The sequence below is a fragment of the Mastigoproctus giganteus genome, chromosome 9 (assembly GCF_048544385.1).
Source record: "Mastigoproctus giganteus isolate SK-2022 chromosome 9, ASM4854438v1, whole genome shotgun sequence".
Taxonomy (NCBI): domain Eukaryota; kingdom Metazoa; phylum Arthropoda; class Arachnida; order Uropygi; family Thelyphonidae; genus Mastigoproctus; species Mastigoproctus giganteus.
Genome location: NC_143583.1, coordinates 51,426,990 through 51,443,577, shown reverse-complemented (window position 1 = coordinate 51,443,577; position 16,588 = coordinate 51,426,990). Strand labels below are relative to the sequence as shown.

The following is a 16,588-nucleotide window of genomic DNA, read 5'->3' as shown; positions in this document are numbered from 1 at the left end:
TCCTGACAGATTTACAAAAATTTAAAAGTATAAAAATCAAACAACGATCAGGCTCAAAGGCCGCATGTATTGTGTCCGAGATCGTTGGGGCGTGATGACTCATGCTGCACAAACACTTGGTTCCCGGCTGCAGTTCAGACAGTTGTTTGTTGTTTGCTCTGCAGTTACACGCTTCAATCTTTTGTTGTTTGTGCTGTGCAGTTAAGCAATGTCTTTAAGTAAGCCTAGCGTAGGACAGAAGCATAAGCATAAAAGGCTTTTTCTTCACAATAAACTATCAGTGATAGAAAATTTGAAAAAGGAGCTTCAGCGTTCAGCATCTGTCTTGAGTACGGCAACGCAAAACAAACCGTGTCGGACATTAAAAAGAAAAAAAGTGAAATTCATAATTTTGTTCTTAAGTTATACTTGGAGAAAGAAAAAAGTAAAGTTAAACAAATGCAGATGCCTACTGAAAAAGAACTAGATGATGATGATGATCATCATCAGCCATTTTCAATCCACTGCAGGATGAAGGCCTCTCCAGCAACTTTCCAGTTCCTTCTGTTTTGAGCACTGGCCATACATTTACTACCCACAAACTCATGAATTTCATCTATCCATCTATGCTGTTGTCTTCCAGGTTTTCTTCTAGCTCCTCTTGGGTACCATTCTGTTATTTTCTTAGTCAATCTGTCATCATGTCTTTGAGCTATGTGTCCTGCCCAAGACCATTTTAGTTCCTTTAGTTTTGACAAGAATGTCCTTTACTTGAAGTTTGCTGCCTAATCCATGTGTTTCTCTTCTTATATAACAGTCTGATTACCAATATAATTCATTCCATTCTTTGCTGTGTAGTTCTCAGCTTCTCTTCCATTCTTTTGGTGAGTGCCCAAGTTTCACTTCCATAAGTCATGGTGGGGAGTATACATTGGTTCATTATTTTACGTTTCAGACAAACTGGGATATTGCTCTTCAGTATGTGACTATATTTCCTGAATGCTATCTGTCCAAAATTTATTCTTCTCTTGACTTTCAGCCATTTATCATTATTACAGCTAATAACTTGTCCCAGATAAGTATATGACTCCACCTTTTCAATTACTGCTCCTTCAATCATTATGTCCCTTTCTGTTGCATACTTGTTCATCATTACTTTTGTTTTAGCCATATTCATCTTTAGTCCAAAATCCTTACTAACTCTGCATAACTGATTAAGATTTTCCTCTAATTCTTTGGGACCGTGGCTTATGACCACAATATCATCTGCAAATCGTAAATGGTTTAGGTACTCTCCGTTCACATTGACTCCTTTCTGCGACCAGTCTAATCTTCTGAAAGTTTCCTCAAGGTCAGCAGTAAACAGCTTCGGAGAAATTGTGTCTCCTTGTCAAACTCCTTTCTCAATTTTAAATTTCCTACTGTCTTTGGCTAGTCTAATAAAGAAGGTAGCATTCTCATATATTTTATTCAAAATCATAATATCTGGGGTATCTATGCCTTGTCTTTCCAGTGCCCGAAACATTGCCTTATGCTGTATGGAGTCAAATGCCTTTTCATAATCTACAAATGTGAGGCATAATGGTGTTTTATATTAATTTGCTTTCTCCATTAGCTGTGATATTATGTGAAGGTGATCCATAGTTGAGAATCCTGTCCTAAAGCCAGCTTGCTCTTTTGGTCAATTCTCATCAAGTATGCTTTCTAATCTGTTAGTAATGACCCTTGTAAACAACTTGTAGATGTGGGATAACAAGCTAATTGGTCTATAATTTCCAATTTCTGATTTATCTCCTTTCTTATACAGCAAAAATGATTGCATTATTCCACTGCTTAGGCGTCACACCTTTTCTAATGCACTTTGTGAAGAGCCTTGCCAGTTTTTGTGTTATGTCTCTTCCTTCCAATTTCACTAGATGATGCTGTGTACAAATGGTTTTCCCAACTTCCTTCGTCTGGTTTGGCTGTGCGAGGAATCGAAATTCAAGCAGCGGCAGAGAGACTGGCTAAACAGTTAGGAATTGAACAATTTAAAGTGAGCTCAGGTTGGCTTTTTAGATTTAGAAGACAGCATAACGTTTCAAACAAGAAAATGTGTGAAGAAATTCTTAGTGCTGATTTTGAGGCTGTTGAGCCTTTCAGGAAACAACTGAATGATTTTATTCAAAAGGAGGGTTATCAATTAAACCAGGTGTACAACTTTGTTACACACTAGACATTACAAAGAGTATTTCATATAATCCGGACTTTCATTAAAATGGACACCTCTCAGCCCCTATTAGTTCGGTTTAATGAGGGTTTACTGTACTGTGCTTCTGAACTTTGGAAATTATAAAAATGACATGAAACTCATACTTACCAAATATGGCTGACGCTTCTCGGAAGGCAAACTCCTCCATATTTTAGCAATTTGTTTTGACCGATCAGACCAATCTGTTCAATAAAAAATATACACATGTAATCAAAAATTTCAATAGTAAAGGCAAATGATGGAAGAAAGCAAACTTATGCAATGTCAGCAAAAATAAAAAAAAACACATCCCATTTCGCTTGTCCATTCCTTCTAACAGTTTATCTAGTTCTTCCTTGAAGTTATTCAAGCTACCCACCAAAATAACACCAGATGGGAGTTAGTTCAAACAATCAACCATCCTCTAGCTAAAAGCAAATTTATGTGCATCCAAGCTACAACCATGCCTCCTCAATTTGAATTCATGTCCTGTCACACATAGTCTGAGCAAGAGGAAGGATTACAGCATTGAGCTTACTCAATTCATTCAAGGCTTTAAACACCTCAATCAGATCTTCTTGCAAGTGCTTTATCTCCAGATGCTGCAATTTGCAAAACTGAAGCCTTTCATGGTAAGAGCATTCTCCTGTTCCTCTTACCATATTTGTTGTTGTTCTCTGCACCATTTCCAACAGATACACATCCTTCCTAAAATGAGGCCTCCAGATCTGTATGCATTACTCAAGATATTATACCATAAGCAAAAGAAAGATAATTTGTTTCATTGTCTATTCCCTATATGGCAATATCATCATATATGGTGAAGAAGTTGCTCTGTCAATTCCAGTTATCAGTATTATCGCAAATGCAATAGGATTGAGTTTACTACCCATTTATAAGAGACTGTGCTAACAGAAAAGCCAAATAAACTGGAAAGTGCAAAATGTTTTTATTGTTTTATGGTAGTGACCTCCAGAAATGTGTTTTAGAAAAATATCAAAAAGGCATTGAAAACAACTGATTCTTATAAAGGAACATATGATAACGATGAAAATACAGTGCAATTTCCATTATAAAAATAGTCTTTTAGAGAGATCAATAGCTTAGTCTTCGAACAAATTGCCAAAAAAAAAAAAAAAAAAAAAAAAAGTATTATTGAGTTCACATTATTGCATCCTACAGGATGCAAAATACATTCCACATTTTTTTTTTTTTTTTTTAAGTTTGAAGTTGGCTGGCAAAAACTTACGTAAAGTTGAATTTCCGTAACCAGAGAGTGGCTGTACTTGATATTAGTCTTAAATTTGGAAAATACATGTAAAGGAAGCTTGTTCCAAATAAGAGGAGATTGAATAAATTAGGAATAAAAAAGTTAGTCTGAAGTTAGCTAGTTTAGGAGATTAAGATTGGTCAGTAAGCAAATGTTGGCTAGTTTAAACATATTTGGACTGATTTGGAAAACAGTGGGGCAATTGCAAATGCCAACTAAAAAGAACAGTGCCCATGGACATATTCATAAAAAGGCATGCAGAAGAAAGTGAGCATTTATGAGACAGAGAGTGTAAAGACTTTGTAAGAGATAGGTCATAAATTAAACTGACTGCCCTCATTTTGAATGGGGTTAAGCCTGAAAGAGGTTTAGGGGATCACCCCAAGTATGTGAACAACATTCCAAGGTAGGGCATGTCTAAGATTTGTACAGGGTAAGTAGTAGTTTAGAAAAAAAGTAATGTCAAGGGCAAAAAAGAAAACTCAGTTTTCATATGCCAGGAGAAATAAATCAATTCCTCAACAGATATATGTGAGCAGCAGACCTATTTTTCCACCTTTCCTGGCAATTGGTATCTAAAAATTCATGATAGTATTCAATAAGTTTAGCATGTTTGTGCAGAGCAAGCTTTCTCAAACAGGAAGGTGCTATGCAGGGTGCCACAATTCGGAAAGCTATGGATAGGATTTCCAGCCACTGGAAGTTCATTAACATACAAGAGAAAAAGAGTGAGAGAAAGAATTAGTGGAAAATATCATCATAGAAGAACAAGGAGTAAGCAAACAGACACAACAGCATAATTATGCCAATACAGCTGCATTGGTGACCGAGCTTGAAAGAGACCCATGAAATTTGGAAGACAGACTCATTTCTCAAGACTGATCAATTAACAAATTTTATTAATAAATGAGCAAATTTTGTAAATTATATGTAACACATTCTTATCAACTGTTTAACACTATGTGCCATTTATTGTAATTTTAGCTTTTTTTTGAAGATCATTTAGCACGATTTACAAATCTCAAATGGCAACTGTGGCTACAGCTCTGTGCAACAATACAGTTCGTTCGGGGATAAAGCATAAAATGCAGTTATTTTATAAAGTTCATTATTTTATAACAAGTTGAAAACAAGAGATGTAAGAAAATTTTCGCTAATTCATCTGTTGCCTTATAATTTCTTTTCCGAATGAAAAAAAAAAAAAATGAATATAAGCACACCAAGCAGCTATGCTAAAAGGAAGAGGAAATGAGAGTCCACAGAAGCACTAGAAAAAGAATTAAAGAAAATTCTGAAGTCGCCTTCTTCCTTCCCCGGGAGCAATGTGAGCTCTTCTATTACTACACCAACGGAAACAACAGCAATAACAGCATCAACATCAGGTTCAGTATCCACAGCATCATCTTTTCCAGCACAAACTACAGATATATATGTAAAAAACAAATGGACACCAATGAATTAGAAGTATTAGAAAATTTAGTAAGTGAACAATATCCAAATGACATCACTAATTATTTAGAAAAAGTTTATTCCCCACTTCTCTATACCACAGAGATTTGGGCATCTGCATCTCCCTCTACCACAACATCAGTGTTCTCCTCCAAGCATTGGCTCCTCAAGTGGACTTGCCACAAGCTTAGCCTACCGCCCCAGCTCCAAACCACCGCTACAGCCAACACATTAAACATCCCAAGGCTCATGTGGCTCACTGATGAAAGGAGACTCATCACAGTGATCAAGCTCATGACTGGTCTCGTCTCCTCTCCCTCCTTCTGGGACTACTGTGCATGGAGGATCGCGGTGCATATCTGCAAACAACTCGGCTATGTTCTATGCAAACATGGCTTCACCCATCAGACCAGTTTCTTCCTCAAGCGTCCAGGTCTAGATGTCGACTTCAATAAGTTTAGTCAGGATTGACAATATAGAGAAAAAATACCCTGTGGTGGGTGGCAAAGGCTACCACTATTATAACTAGAGTACTGAGCAATATATATCCTTAATTCAATTCAATTCAATGTATATAATTATGCAATCCAATGTATATTCTTGTTATGTATTTTGTAACTAATAGTCTGTACACTCGCTTAATGTTTTCTATATATAGTATACTGAATTAATTTATTCATTTTCTAGTAACTTATATATTATTTATTCATTATTTTTTAGTTTATTGAGGCGACCTTGTCTTTATAGTACATTCTTAACCCCTGCACACTGTACGGTGACATGCAGTTGCAAATACACTATTACGAAAATCATCATCTATGTGTTGCAATAAAAATTCTTCTTTTACATAATAACAATGGACATATCTTACAATATGGACCTTATTGACCTAACAGCCCATTCCCAAAAAATCAGAGCAACAAGTCGTTTTTAAAAAGGTATTACAAAACAATAAACAAATCAGGTCTTAGAATGAACAGATTTTGGTTGTGTTATTCTCCAAAATTGGATGCAGTGTACTGTGAACCCTGTTGGATGTTCTCAACAAGTAAGCAGAATTCTGGATGGATAAAAGGAATAAAGGATTGGCAAAATTTATCCAATAAAATTAAAGAACATGATGCAAGTTTGTCACATACAGAGGCTTGTTATGCCAAGGAATTAGGGAGGGCAAACAGATGTTTGGATAAAAATGTAAAAAACAAATTTACAGCAAGAATGAAATTTTTGGCATAAACGTTTGGAGCGGCTTATAAAAATAAATGTTAAAATTATTGAAAAATTCAATCATGTTTTTAGGTCTTCGAGAGAGTTAGAAACATAGATACAACGAAACTTTTTGTTTGATGTAAAATTTTTAGCCGAATATGATTAAACTATGAGAGAAGTGCTAAATTTGCTATTTGGCACATTAAAATATCTAAGTACTAAAATAGAAAATGAAAAATTAGTTGATAAAATGTTTGAATTTGCATTAAAAAAAAATTAATAATGGAAATAAAAGACTCTTTTCTGTCATATTAGACACAACTCAGTACATTTGAAAAAAAAAAAAAAAAAAAAAGTCGGCTGAGCATTATCTGTAGATACGTCAAAATTTTAAACAACAATGATACTGGAAATAAAGCTACAGGATTCAAAATCAAGGAGTCTTTTCTTGGCTTCGTTCATCTAACCAATCAAACTGCTGCAGGAATAACAAAGAGTATTTGCAACACACTGCAATCAAAGAATTTGGATCTTTCTAAATGTTGGTCAGGGACAGGGATAAGGATAAGATGGGGCTAACACAATGAGCAGGGTTTATTCTGGGGTACAAGACCACATAAAAAAGAGAACAAAATGCATTATATGTTCACAGTGCAGCTCATAACATCAACTTAGTGTTGAATGATGCAGTTAATAGCATCCCAAAGTATTTTTCAGTTGTATAAAGAATCTACATGTGTTTTTGGACATGACATCAATCGCTGGGTCTTGCTATCATCATATTATGGTGAATCAACTGTTACTTTAAAAAACCTAAACCCTAATGATGAAAGATGACCAACCCACCATGTATGGTGGGCTCGTCGTCTTTCATCATTAATAGCAATAAAACAATGATATACAGATATTCTAAAAGTTTTAAATAAAATCAGTTTGGATACTACAAAAAAAGATGAAAAAACAGAAGCAATCAGAATAAAAAAATATGAAAGCACACGTGCGTACTACCACTACAATAGCTTTAGGATGGGACAGTCCACTACCGAATTAGCAACACATGTTCAATCCCACGACCACACTCCCTTAGTAGATTCAGCCATTTCTATTATTATATTATTAAAATCCAGTTTTAAAATTTTCCAATACGAAGCCCTAGTTAGAGAATGGTTTCGCCGCCATTCCATTCTCCAAGTATTAAATTCCAAACTACCCTATAACATAGCACTGGCCTGGAATCTCATGAACCTGAGATTTCCACGTGTATCCAGGAGCATCACAGGAACTTAGTCTTCTTAAATACACGCGTTCACTTTCATTCTACCATTGCCAACTGAAGACGTGTAAAACGAAAGCCACTTGTTATGGCTATTGGCCTTCTGTTTACAATCATATAACTTCAATTGTTCCAATTTCAACATTGACAACCAAGGACGAAGACGTGCACTTCTACTTCCTTGCGCATATTTTAATCCTGTTTTAAATCTTAACTTATTCACACTAACTTAAATTTAAAATTGTCATCCATTTTATTCTAACATCAATGCAGATTATAAAAAGGTGAGTACCAAAATAAATTAAATTAAGCTACGATATTATATTGTGTCAATTATAAATGGTACTTTAAGAGATCTACAATTTTTGAATTGAAAAAATTATAAATTAAAAACTATGCTAGATAGAAACTTGGCCCTTGTGTCATAACGAAGGCTTAGAGTTTTTTGCACTGTACAGTTTCCCAATCTGTGAATGATCTAGGTAGCGCTGTATTCGCTAGAATGGATACATCGCAATCAATACATCGCCACAATTGCTAGTATCAAAGTGGTATCAAAATGGCATCAGTTAAGGAGAAAGCTCAATGTGTTTTGTGGTTTCATGAAACAAAATCGCCAGTTACAGTTCAGCGAAACTTTAGAAGAGAGTATGAGTGAGATCCATCAGATATTAAAAACATCAGAGGTTGGTATGCAAACTTTAAAGAGACTGGCAGTGTTGGGGACCTTAAAAGAACTGGTAGGTATAGTGTGAGTGAAGAGACTGTTGATGCTGTGCATCCTTGGAAGTCAACTCATCGTGCATCAAGGGAACTTAGCATACCTCAGAGGACAGTGGTTAAAATTTTGCACAAACTGCTTCATTTGTATGCATATAAAGTGCATTGGAGCAAGACAAACATCCTCAACGTGCTGCTTTTGCTACAGAGATTCTGCAGCAAGTTGATGAAAACAATGATTACCTTAAGTGTGTGTGTTTTTCTGATGAGGCTACCTTCCATACCTCATGGAAAGTTAAACTGACACAATGTCTGTATGTGGGGGGTCAGAGAACCCATGTGTTGTTTTTGAGAAAGAGAGCGACAGTCCTAAAGTGAACGTTTCGCGCAGCCTAATGCCTAACAAGGTTATTGGACCATTTTTTTTTTCTGAGTCCAACATTTCAGTAAACGTTTACTTGGACACATTGGAGCAATACTTTGCACCTCAGAAGAGCCATGGGTAATTTTCCAACAAGATGGTGCACTGCCACACTGGAGTTCAGTTGTTCATGAGTTCCTGGATGCTATGCTTCCTAACCGATAGATCGTGAGGGATGGTCCAACACCATTGCCAGCTCATTCACCGGACATTACTCTTGACTTTTTTTTTATGGGTGTATATTAAGGACAAGTGTATTCGACTCCAGTTCGCAAAACTGACATTTCAAAGGCAAGGATAACGGGTGCTTTTGCGACGGTTACTGAAGAGATGTTGGAGAAAACGTAGAGAAATCAAGTACCGACTAGATGTTCTCCAGGCAACAAAGGGAGCACATGTAGAAGTGTACTGAAGAGGTAAAAAAAACTTTTTTGAGTTGAGGTAAAATTTGCAAAAAGCTATAGGTTTGTACACAGCATAGTTCTTGTGTAATAAATGTTTGAAATCAGGAAAGACTTTATGCTCACTCTGTATAATATTAATAATAATAACAATAATAAAGAAAAAGTAAGTAGACAGTTGTTGGTAGATTTGCCATCCTCCCGCTATTTATTTCTTTGTTTGGAAAAAGTAAAAACAAAAATATGTCCGGTATTTCTTAGAAATAATGGGAAACATGTTCGGCTTTTTTTTTCTTTTTTCTCTCTTCACTTTTTGGGGTTGGGTTAATAGGGAAGGGCAGGGCCCATGACCTGTGTTTGCACTGGGGTCAATTTGCTAGTTACACCACTGATCAGACAGAAAACTCGATACCCAATTGCACAAAAGAACAGTCAGCAATCAATAACATGGGAGCTTGTTTAGACCTTTATGCCAAAAGAGTCTTAAAAGTGACAAGCACAATTATCTGAGTTTCTCCAAACTTTCCCTTGTTGATGATTGCTGATGAAATGGAACATTTTTCATGCTAGTTGGAACACTGTATAAGCAATTTGGTCAATATAAATCTCACAGTTGAAAGCCCTACCTTCAAATGAGAATAACACTGAAAACATTGTTTTCAATACCAGTATAATGTTAAAATTCAAGTAAACAACATTTCACTTTCTAAATATTTTTCCCATATGCTCAGTTAATATTAAATGTTCAAAAATCCACTTCTGTCTTACATTTTGCAAAACAGTCTGTTATTCCCAGAGGTAGAAATCCGAATCCTTGATAACCCTGAAATCTAACTTTAATTGGCTTAAGCATGTCACAAATACTGCTTCCCATGCATAAAAAAAAAAAAAAAAACTCTTTTGTTCTCAGATTTCAGATTACATTTCTTCCAAATAGCTGCTGATGTTGTAAAAATCAAATTCCATCCTGCAATGGAATATTTTTCACGAATCTGAAGTAGTACCATCAAAACTTTGTGTAAACTCATAGTTGCTATAAAGATGGCAGGTACATTAATTAATAATTCCTCACAAACCCAACTCTACTTCCTTTTGCACAGGAATTCAGTTTCTACTGCAGACCTTTCCATATATTTTTGAAACTGTTCTTTCAAATTAGCAGCAGCAATTCCACCTTTTTCTTCTAAACCAGGTCAAAGTCCATTCACAATTTAAATTTTCTCATTTATATGTGCTATGGACCAACCTTCCTTTGCATATATTTACAAAATTGAAATCTACAATAATTCGATTCCAGCATCAATGAATACAATACCTCTGTCTTCTCAACCTTCAACCTATACATAACACCACAGTACTATAAATTCCAATGCCTCTTATGTGTATCACCATAAAAAATAATAATATAATGTATTATTATTTAATACATTATATTATTATAATATAATAATAAATTTAATGATAAGTAATAAATTTAATGACAAAAATGTAGCTTTCAGGATAAAATGGATCCCTTCATCAGCAATATCTATTAAATTTTGTTTCTAATGTCATTATTCTGCTAGAATCTGTATATTGCTCCTGAAGGGATCCAATTTTACCTTGAAAGCTACATTCTTGTCATTTGTCATTAAATTTATTACTGGATATATACGGTATTATTAATCTCCTTACAAAATGGAATCCAGTACAACTGGACCATTTGTATTTAAATAATTAGATATAAAACCACATGCCATAAACAAACCCATCTAATGCACCTAGACCCCTTTCTAAGGTATAAAATCATGTTACTAAGGATCTCAGCACTGCTCTAAAAACAACAATAGTTTTTAACTGATGGAATTACATATACTTGTTTACATACTCTCCATGAAAAACTCAGCACATTTTTGCCACTCAGTTCATGAATGCTAGAGTGTGTGAATCACACCTGCAGTTTATTTCTTTGATAAGTGGATGTTTCATAATTAGGTAGTTCCACAATATAACTTTAAACTTCCAAAATCATTGCTGATGGAACGTTGAAAAATTACAAAAAGTTAATTTAACTAGTCAATTTTAGCCTTACACAAAATTAATATACTAGTTTTGTAGATATCATAGAATTAATCGATCTATGTAAAGATGGAAAAAAACATTCACATTTCCCTAAAGATTTAAAAAAGCAGTTTCAAACAGAAATCCAACTTACTTGGGTATTTTGTTTTCAGGTTTGAATGATTCAAATTTGCATAAAGAACAGGAGAGATTGTTGCATTTGGTCCCAATGGTTCATCACTTTCCCATTTTAGAATATTCTTTTGCCCGTGTACTAGTGTCTCTGTCTCTGGTTCTAACCATGGACTCCGTGGTTCTGATAACTGAGGACTAAACTGAGAACTGTCACCAAAAAAGAAAGAAAAAAAAAAATGTAATTTTACAACAAAAAAAAGGGTTAGAAAGTAAGAAAAAAAACAGTATAAAATCATATTAAACAATATAGAAAACCATATAAACAGTAGAAAAAAAAATAAGCAAACAAATTAGTATCTGTGTGATTACCAGAATATACATACAAAAACACAAAAAAAATATATTTAGTGAGTATAAAGCAATAATGTACAACATTTTATCACTGATTCAAACCATTAATTTTAAATGTGCATACACTGAATATTCAGAGAATGCAAAAGTTAACAATTTACAAGTATGTTTCCATTTAAAACTATGTAATGGGTGAGATATAATGGGGATACTAATTCTGCACATTTGCAGGAATATGATACACTGAAAAGCTTTGATATTGTGATTTATCAGCTGGCCTGAAATTTTCATAAAATATTTTATATTTCATATCTGATACACCATAAAAATGCACACCAGTAGATAGCCAAGGATGTCATGTAAACATTGTGTGTTCGATATAATACATAATACTCAAACCATTTAATTACATAAGGCTGTTATAATGCTTATCATAGACACTTTCACATTTTGTCGATTCCAAAAAAAGATTTAACACCCTATGTTTTGTAATATTAAAATTATGCACTACTAATTTTCATTTATTAAATGACAGGGTAATAGAATGCCAGTGGAACATTGGCATTAGCATTAGTAGAGGCATATCATGCAGAAATCAAGCTTATAAAGCATCAGCAAAAAAAAAAAAAAAAAAACACCTTCCCATTTAACCCAACCATTAGCTCCAAAAGTTTGTCCAGTTCTTGCTTGAATTTATTTAAGCTATCAACTTCTATAACAGCCGATGGAAGTTTGTTTCAGCAATCAACCACCTGCTGGCTAAAGGCAAATTTCCACACTTCTATTCTACAACTGTCTTTCTCCTCAACTTGAATTTATGTCCCTCAGCTGTGCAATCTGAGCAAGAGGACGAATACCAGCAGCCTTGAGCCTGCTCAATCCATTCAAGGAATTACACACACCTCAATCAGATTGCCTTGCAGATGCTTAGTCTCCAGAAGCTGCAAATTGCAGAACTTAAGCCTTTCTTCATAAGAGCACCACTTTGTTCCCTTCACCAGTCTTATTGCCCTTTCTCTGTACTCATTCTAGCAACTCTACATCCTTCCTAAAATGAGACTTCCAGACCTGTATGCAGTACTCAAGGTGGCCTGACCAATGCCTTAACAAGAAAATAATCACCTCCTTATCCCTGCTAGCAAAATTCATGTTCATCATTGACAAGACCCCATGAGTGGCTCTGGCAGCCTGTCTGCACTGCCCAGAAAACTTCATATCCGACTGCACAGTTATCCCCAGGTCCTTTTCATTCTCCTCTACCATTGGGTGACCTACCAACTGTGTTGGTAGGTCACCCAATGGTAGAGGAGAATGAAAAGGACCTGGGGATAACTACAACACAGTTGGTAGTTGGTAGTTACCCTACCAACACAGTTGGTAGGTCACCCAATGGTAGAGGGTAGGTCACCCAATGGTTCCTTTATCTGCAAATTCTTAATGCATGAATAGTCACTGCTGATGATCAGATCAAGACTATTACTCCCTCTGGTTGCCTCTCAAACATGTTTCTGTAGAAAACAGTCATCCAATAAATCCCCAAAAGGCTCCCTAGTGTGTGAGTGACAATCCACAAGTTCCAGTCAATATCTTGAAAGTTAAAATCCCCCATTATAAGACATTTTGATTTACTGGCACACTCTATTTCTCTGCCCAACTGCTCATTATACTCATTAGATTCATTAGTCCTATAACACACACCTACTCTCATTTTTCCTTTCCCAGTGCTTGTCACACAAAACAGACTCAACACTGCATTGTCCATCAACATCAATTGGATGCACTTCCTTAGATTTTACTTCTTAAATTCATCTAGTGCTGTATCTTGTATTTGATTTTGGCTTTCATTTCTCCACCCCCGACAAACATACAAGAATACTTAAAGTCTTAACTGTATATACAGTACTGTCAGGAGTGGTATCAATGAAATGTATGAATCTGAACTCCTGTAAGGACAACTAACACTCACTTGGAAAGGCTAATAGAAACATTTCACCAGAAGCAGAAGATGAGTTTCACTGTGGTACGTACAATGTATTTAGGAAGGATAGGAAGATAGAAGGGGTGGTGGATCATACTTCTTATCAAAAGTAACCCAAGCATGAAAAGAGTTTTTGCTGAGTCATCTTTGCTTCCAGCAAAGGCATAATAGAATTGGAATAATCTATATACCAGAAATTTCACACCACACAGATTCTATATAAGAGGGCAGGTGTAACTTCTGACTCAGCAAAAGCTCTTTTCATGCTCAGGGTACAATTTCAGAACAGATGTGTGGAAATTTGCCTTTAGCCAGCTGGTGATTGATAGTTGGAACAAACGTTCATCTGTTGTAGTGGAGGTTAACAAATTAAATAAGTTCAAGGCAGAACTAGACAAACATTTGGAGTAAATGGATGGGTGCAATGGAAAGTTTTTTTGTTTTTTTTTAACCTGATATTATATAAGCTTGCTTTCTTGCATCATATGTCTCTACTAATGCTAATATGGCAGAACATTTACATGTCATTTTGATGCACATGAGCATCAAGGCAGCAGACATGTTAAGCTTTCTTTACAGCACTCCTTCACTGACTGCTTTAGAATAGCTGCATATGAGGGGGGGTATCAAAACGTTTGCACCCTTACACAGGTATAATAGCCCTAGAAAGGTCAAACTTCACAGGAACTTTAATCCTTTTATCCTTTAATCCTTTAAATTTAACTTTAAACTTTAATCCTTTTCTATGTTTGTTGTTTGTTATTTGGATTTTAGGAGCATTAGCAACTAAGGCCAATTGCTCCGGGGATATGTGGTGGTCATTCACTGACCTTTCCGCATCTTCCGTATTTGGTGGGCACGGGCTCGAACGCCGATCTAATCAAGAAGCGTGTGCTATGCACTGCTGCTCCTGCCCACCCGGCTATGGAGGCACCCCTTTTCTATGTACTCTCCATGTATAGTAACACTTTTCTCCCATCTATGGATCAGCTGTTTAATGCCTTGATCCTAGAAGTCTACACTTTTTGCCTGAAACCAAAATTCCACTTCATTGATGACTTCCATAGATGAATCAAAGCGGCATCCACACAATGGTTTCTTTATTTCTTGAAACAAGAAGTCTGACAGTGCTACATCAGGAGAATAGGGTGGGTGCTGCAGTAGTTCGAAGCTGCAACGGGCAACAAAGTTAATGGTGGAAACAGCCATGTGAGCCAGTGAATTGTCTGACAGAAGATGGGCACCTTTGATTAACATTCCACGCCTTTTCAACTTCAATACAACATGTAACTTTTTTAATAGATTTCTGTAGTATTCTCCGGTAAGTGTGAAACCATGAGTTAGGTAACCTGTCAAGGTAACCCATTTTCTCTCACAAAAAACGGACAATATCATCTTCACAAATGGAGTGGTCTTTGCTTTTTGGTTTTTGGGAAGTGTGGAGGAGGCTGCATGTCTTTGGTCTCCGGCTCATACTGGTACACCCAGCATTCATCATTTGTCAACAACCGATTAAGAAATTTATCAACATCCGCATTACTGAAATCCAACAGTTGGTGAGAACATTGCATTCGACATTGCTTCTGCAAAGGCATTGGCAATACCTATCGTGTGGAGACCTTAGACATGTGCAGATGGTTATGTAAAATGCTGTGGGCAGACCCATAACTAATTCCCACTGCATATGCGAGGAAATGAATTGTCACACATCTGTCACTCAGCACCAGCTGCTCAACCTTTGTCTGTGGATATTGATGGCCTTCCTTCTCTTGGCTCATCAAAGACACTTGGATGACCGAACTGGAACTCCCGTTTACATTTTTTACTGTGTCATAGGATGGATAATTCTGCACATACACAGCTTTTGTTTCTTCATCGATTTCCTGAGATTTATCTTGCCATGCAAATGCAGGAACTTGATTACTGCTCAATACTCCACTTTGTCAACAACCATAGTGTCCTTCCTCAGATTCCGGGCTCCACCTCTGGTGTACAATCATCTATGGTAATGAAATTTCACATGTTACTTATTGAACATGTAGACAACTTATATTAAAAACAGCATCTTCCTACTGATGTTTCATCTAGGTCAGAGTACAAACTTCTTGATACCCCCTCATATCTGCATTTTTGACAGACATGCATTTACATGTCATTTTGATGCATATGTGTATCAAGGCAGCAAACGTGTTAAGCTTGTTTCTCTGCCATTAGCTTCCCATTTGTATGAAATGTTGTTACCCTCTCTTGCTAATAGTAGCTGTTGCAGTAAACAGGAACTCTAGATGCATGAAAGTGACACTTTGACCTATAAAAAAATGTACAGGCAGTTCCTGCTTTAAAAGTTTTCACTTTATGAGTTCCAGGGTTTATGAGTTTTTTTTTTTTTTTCAAGTATCAAGTATCAACAAAATTGAAAATATGAATGTTAGTTGCAAAAAATGAATGTTAAACGTTAATAAATACCGCATTTCCAACTGTGCTTGTAGTTATACAATACAGCGTACGCTGCTTTAAGATATTAATTAATTCATTCCAGAGACACCATCCTATTGTGAAAATATCATATGATTCATAATTTGGTAATTCATTCCATGACCTCGGAAGTTGAAATTTTCACTATATAATTTTCTAAAAGGTCGTTTTTATAGTTCAAGTTGTATTAGTTACCAATTCAAATCATTAAAACTACACTTTCATCGTTATCATATGTTCTGTTATAAGAAACAATTTTGAATGGCTTTGTGACATTTTTCTAAAGCGCATTTCTGGAGGTCACAACCATAAAACAATAAAAACAATTTGCACTTTCCGGTTTATTGGGCTTTTCTGTTACTGCAAGCAATTATAAATGGGTAGTAACTTGATGTTATTGCATTTGTGAAAATATCGATAGCTGGAATTGTGTGGTTTTTTTATGTTATAATGGTGAAATGTGTTTCCCCTTTACTGAACAAAATCTTCAATCGTATAAAAAACAAATAAATTTTGAGAATCTTCTCTTCATTCCTTTTTTTTTCTTAAGCTTTGTAAACTTGTTACTCCATGCAAATCATGTTAGTTGCAATTTGTGGGTTCTATTAAAAAATGCTTATGCATGCTATAAAAATTGAGTATAAATAATTTCTATAT

General features: G+C 35.6%; 1 protein-coding gene across 5 annotated transcripts in view; it reads right to left on the bottom strand.

Moving 5' to 3' along the window:
* The window catches only part of LOC150080216 (histone-lysine N-methyltransferase 2C-like), a 1,301,638-nt gene that overhangs the window by 770,871 nt on the left and 514,179 nt on the right, over positions 1-16,588 (bottom strand). For all 5 annotated transcript variants that reach the window (XM_090381514.1, XM_090381519.1, XM_090381517.1 and 2 more), the window contains exons 34-35: positions 11,147-11,334; positions 2,339-2,412 (exon numbers count right to left, since the gene is read on the bottom strand). In XM_090381514.1, the coding sequence (XP_090237640.1) occupies positions 2,339-2,412; positions 11,147-11,334 (262 nt within the window). The remainder of the gene's footprint in view (positions 1-2,338; positions 2,413-11,146; positions 11,335-16,588) is intronic.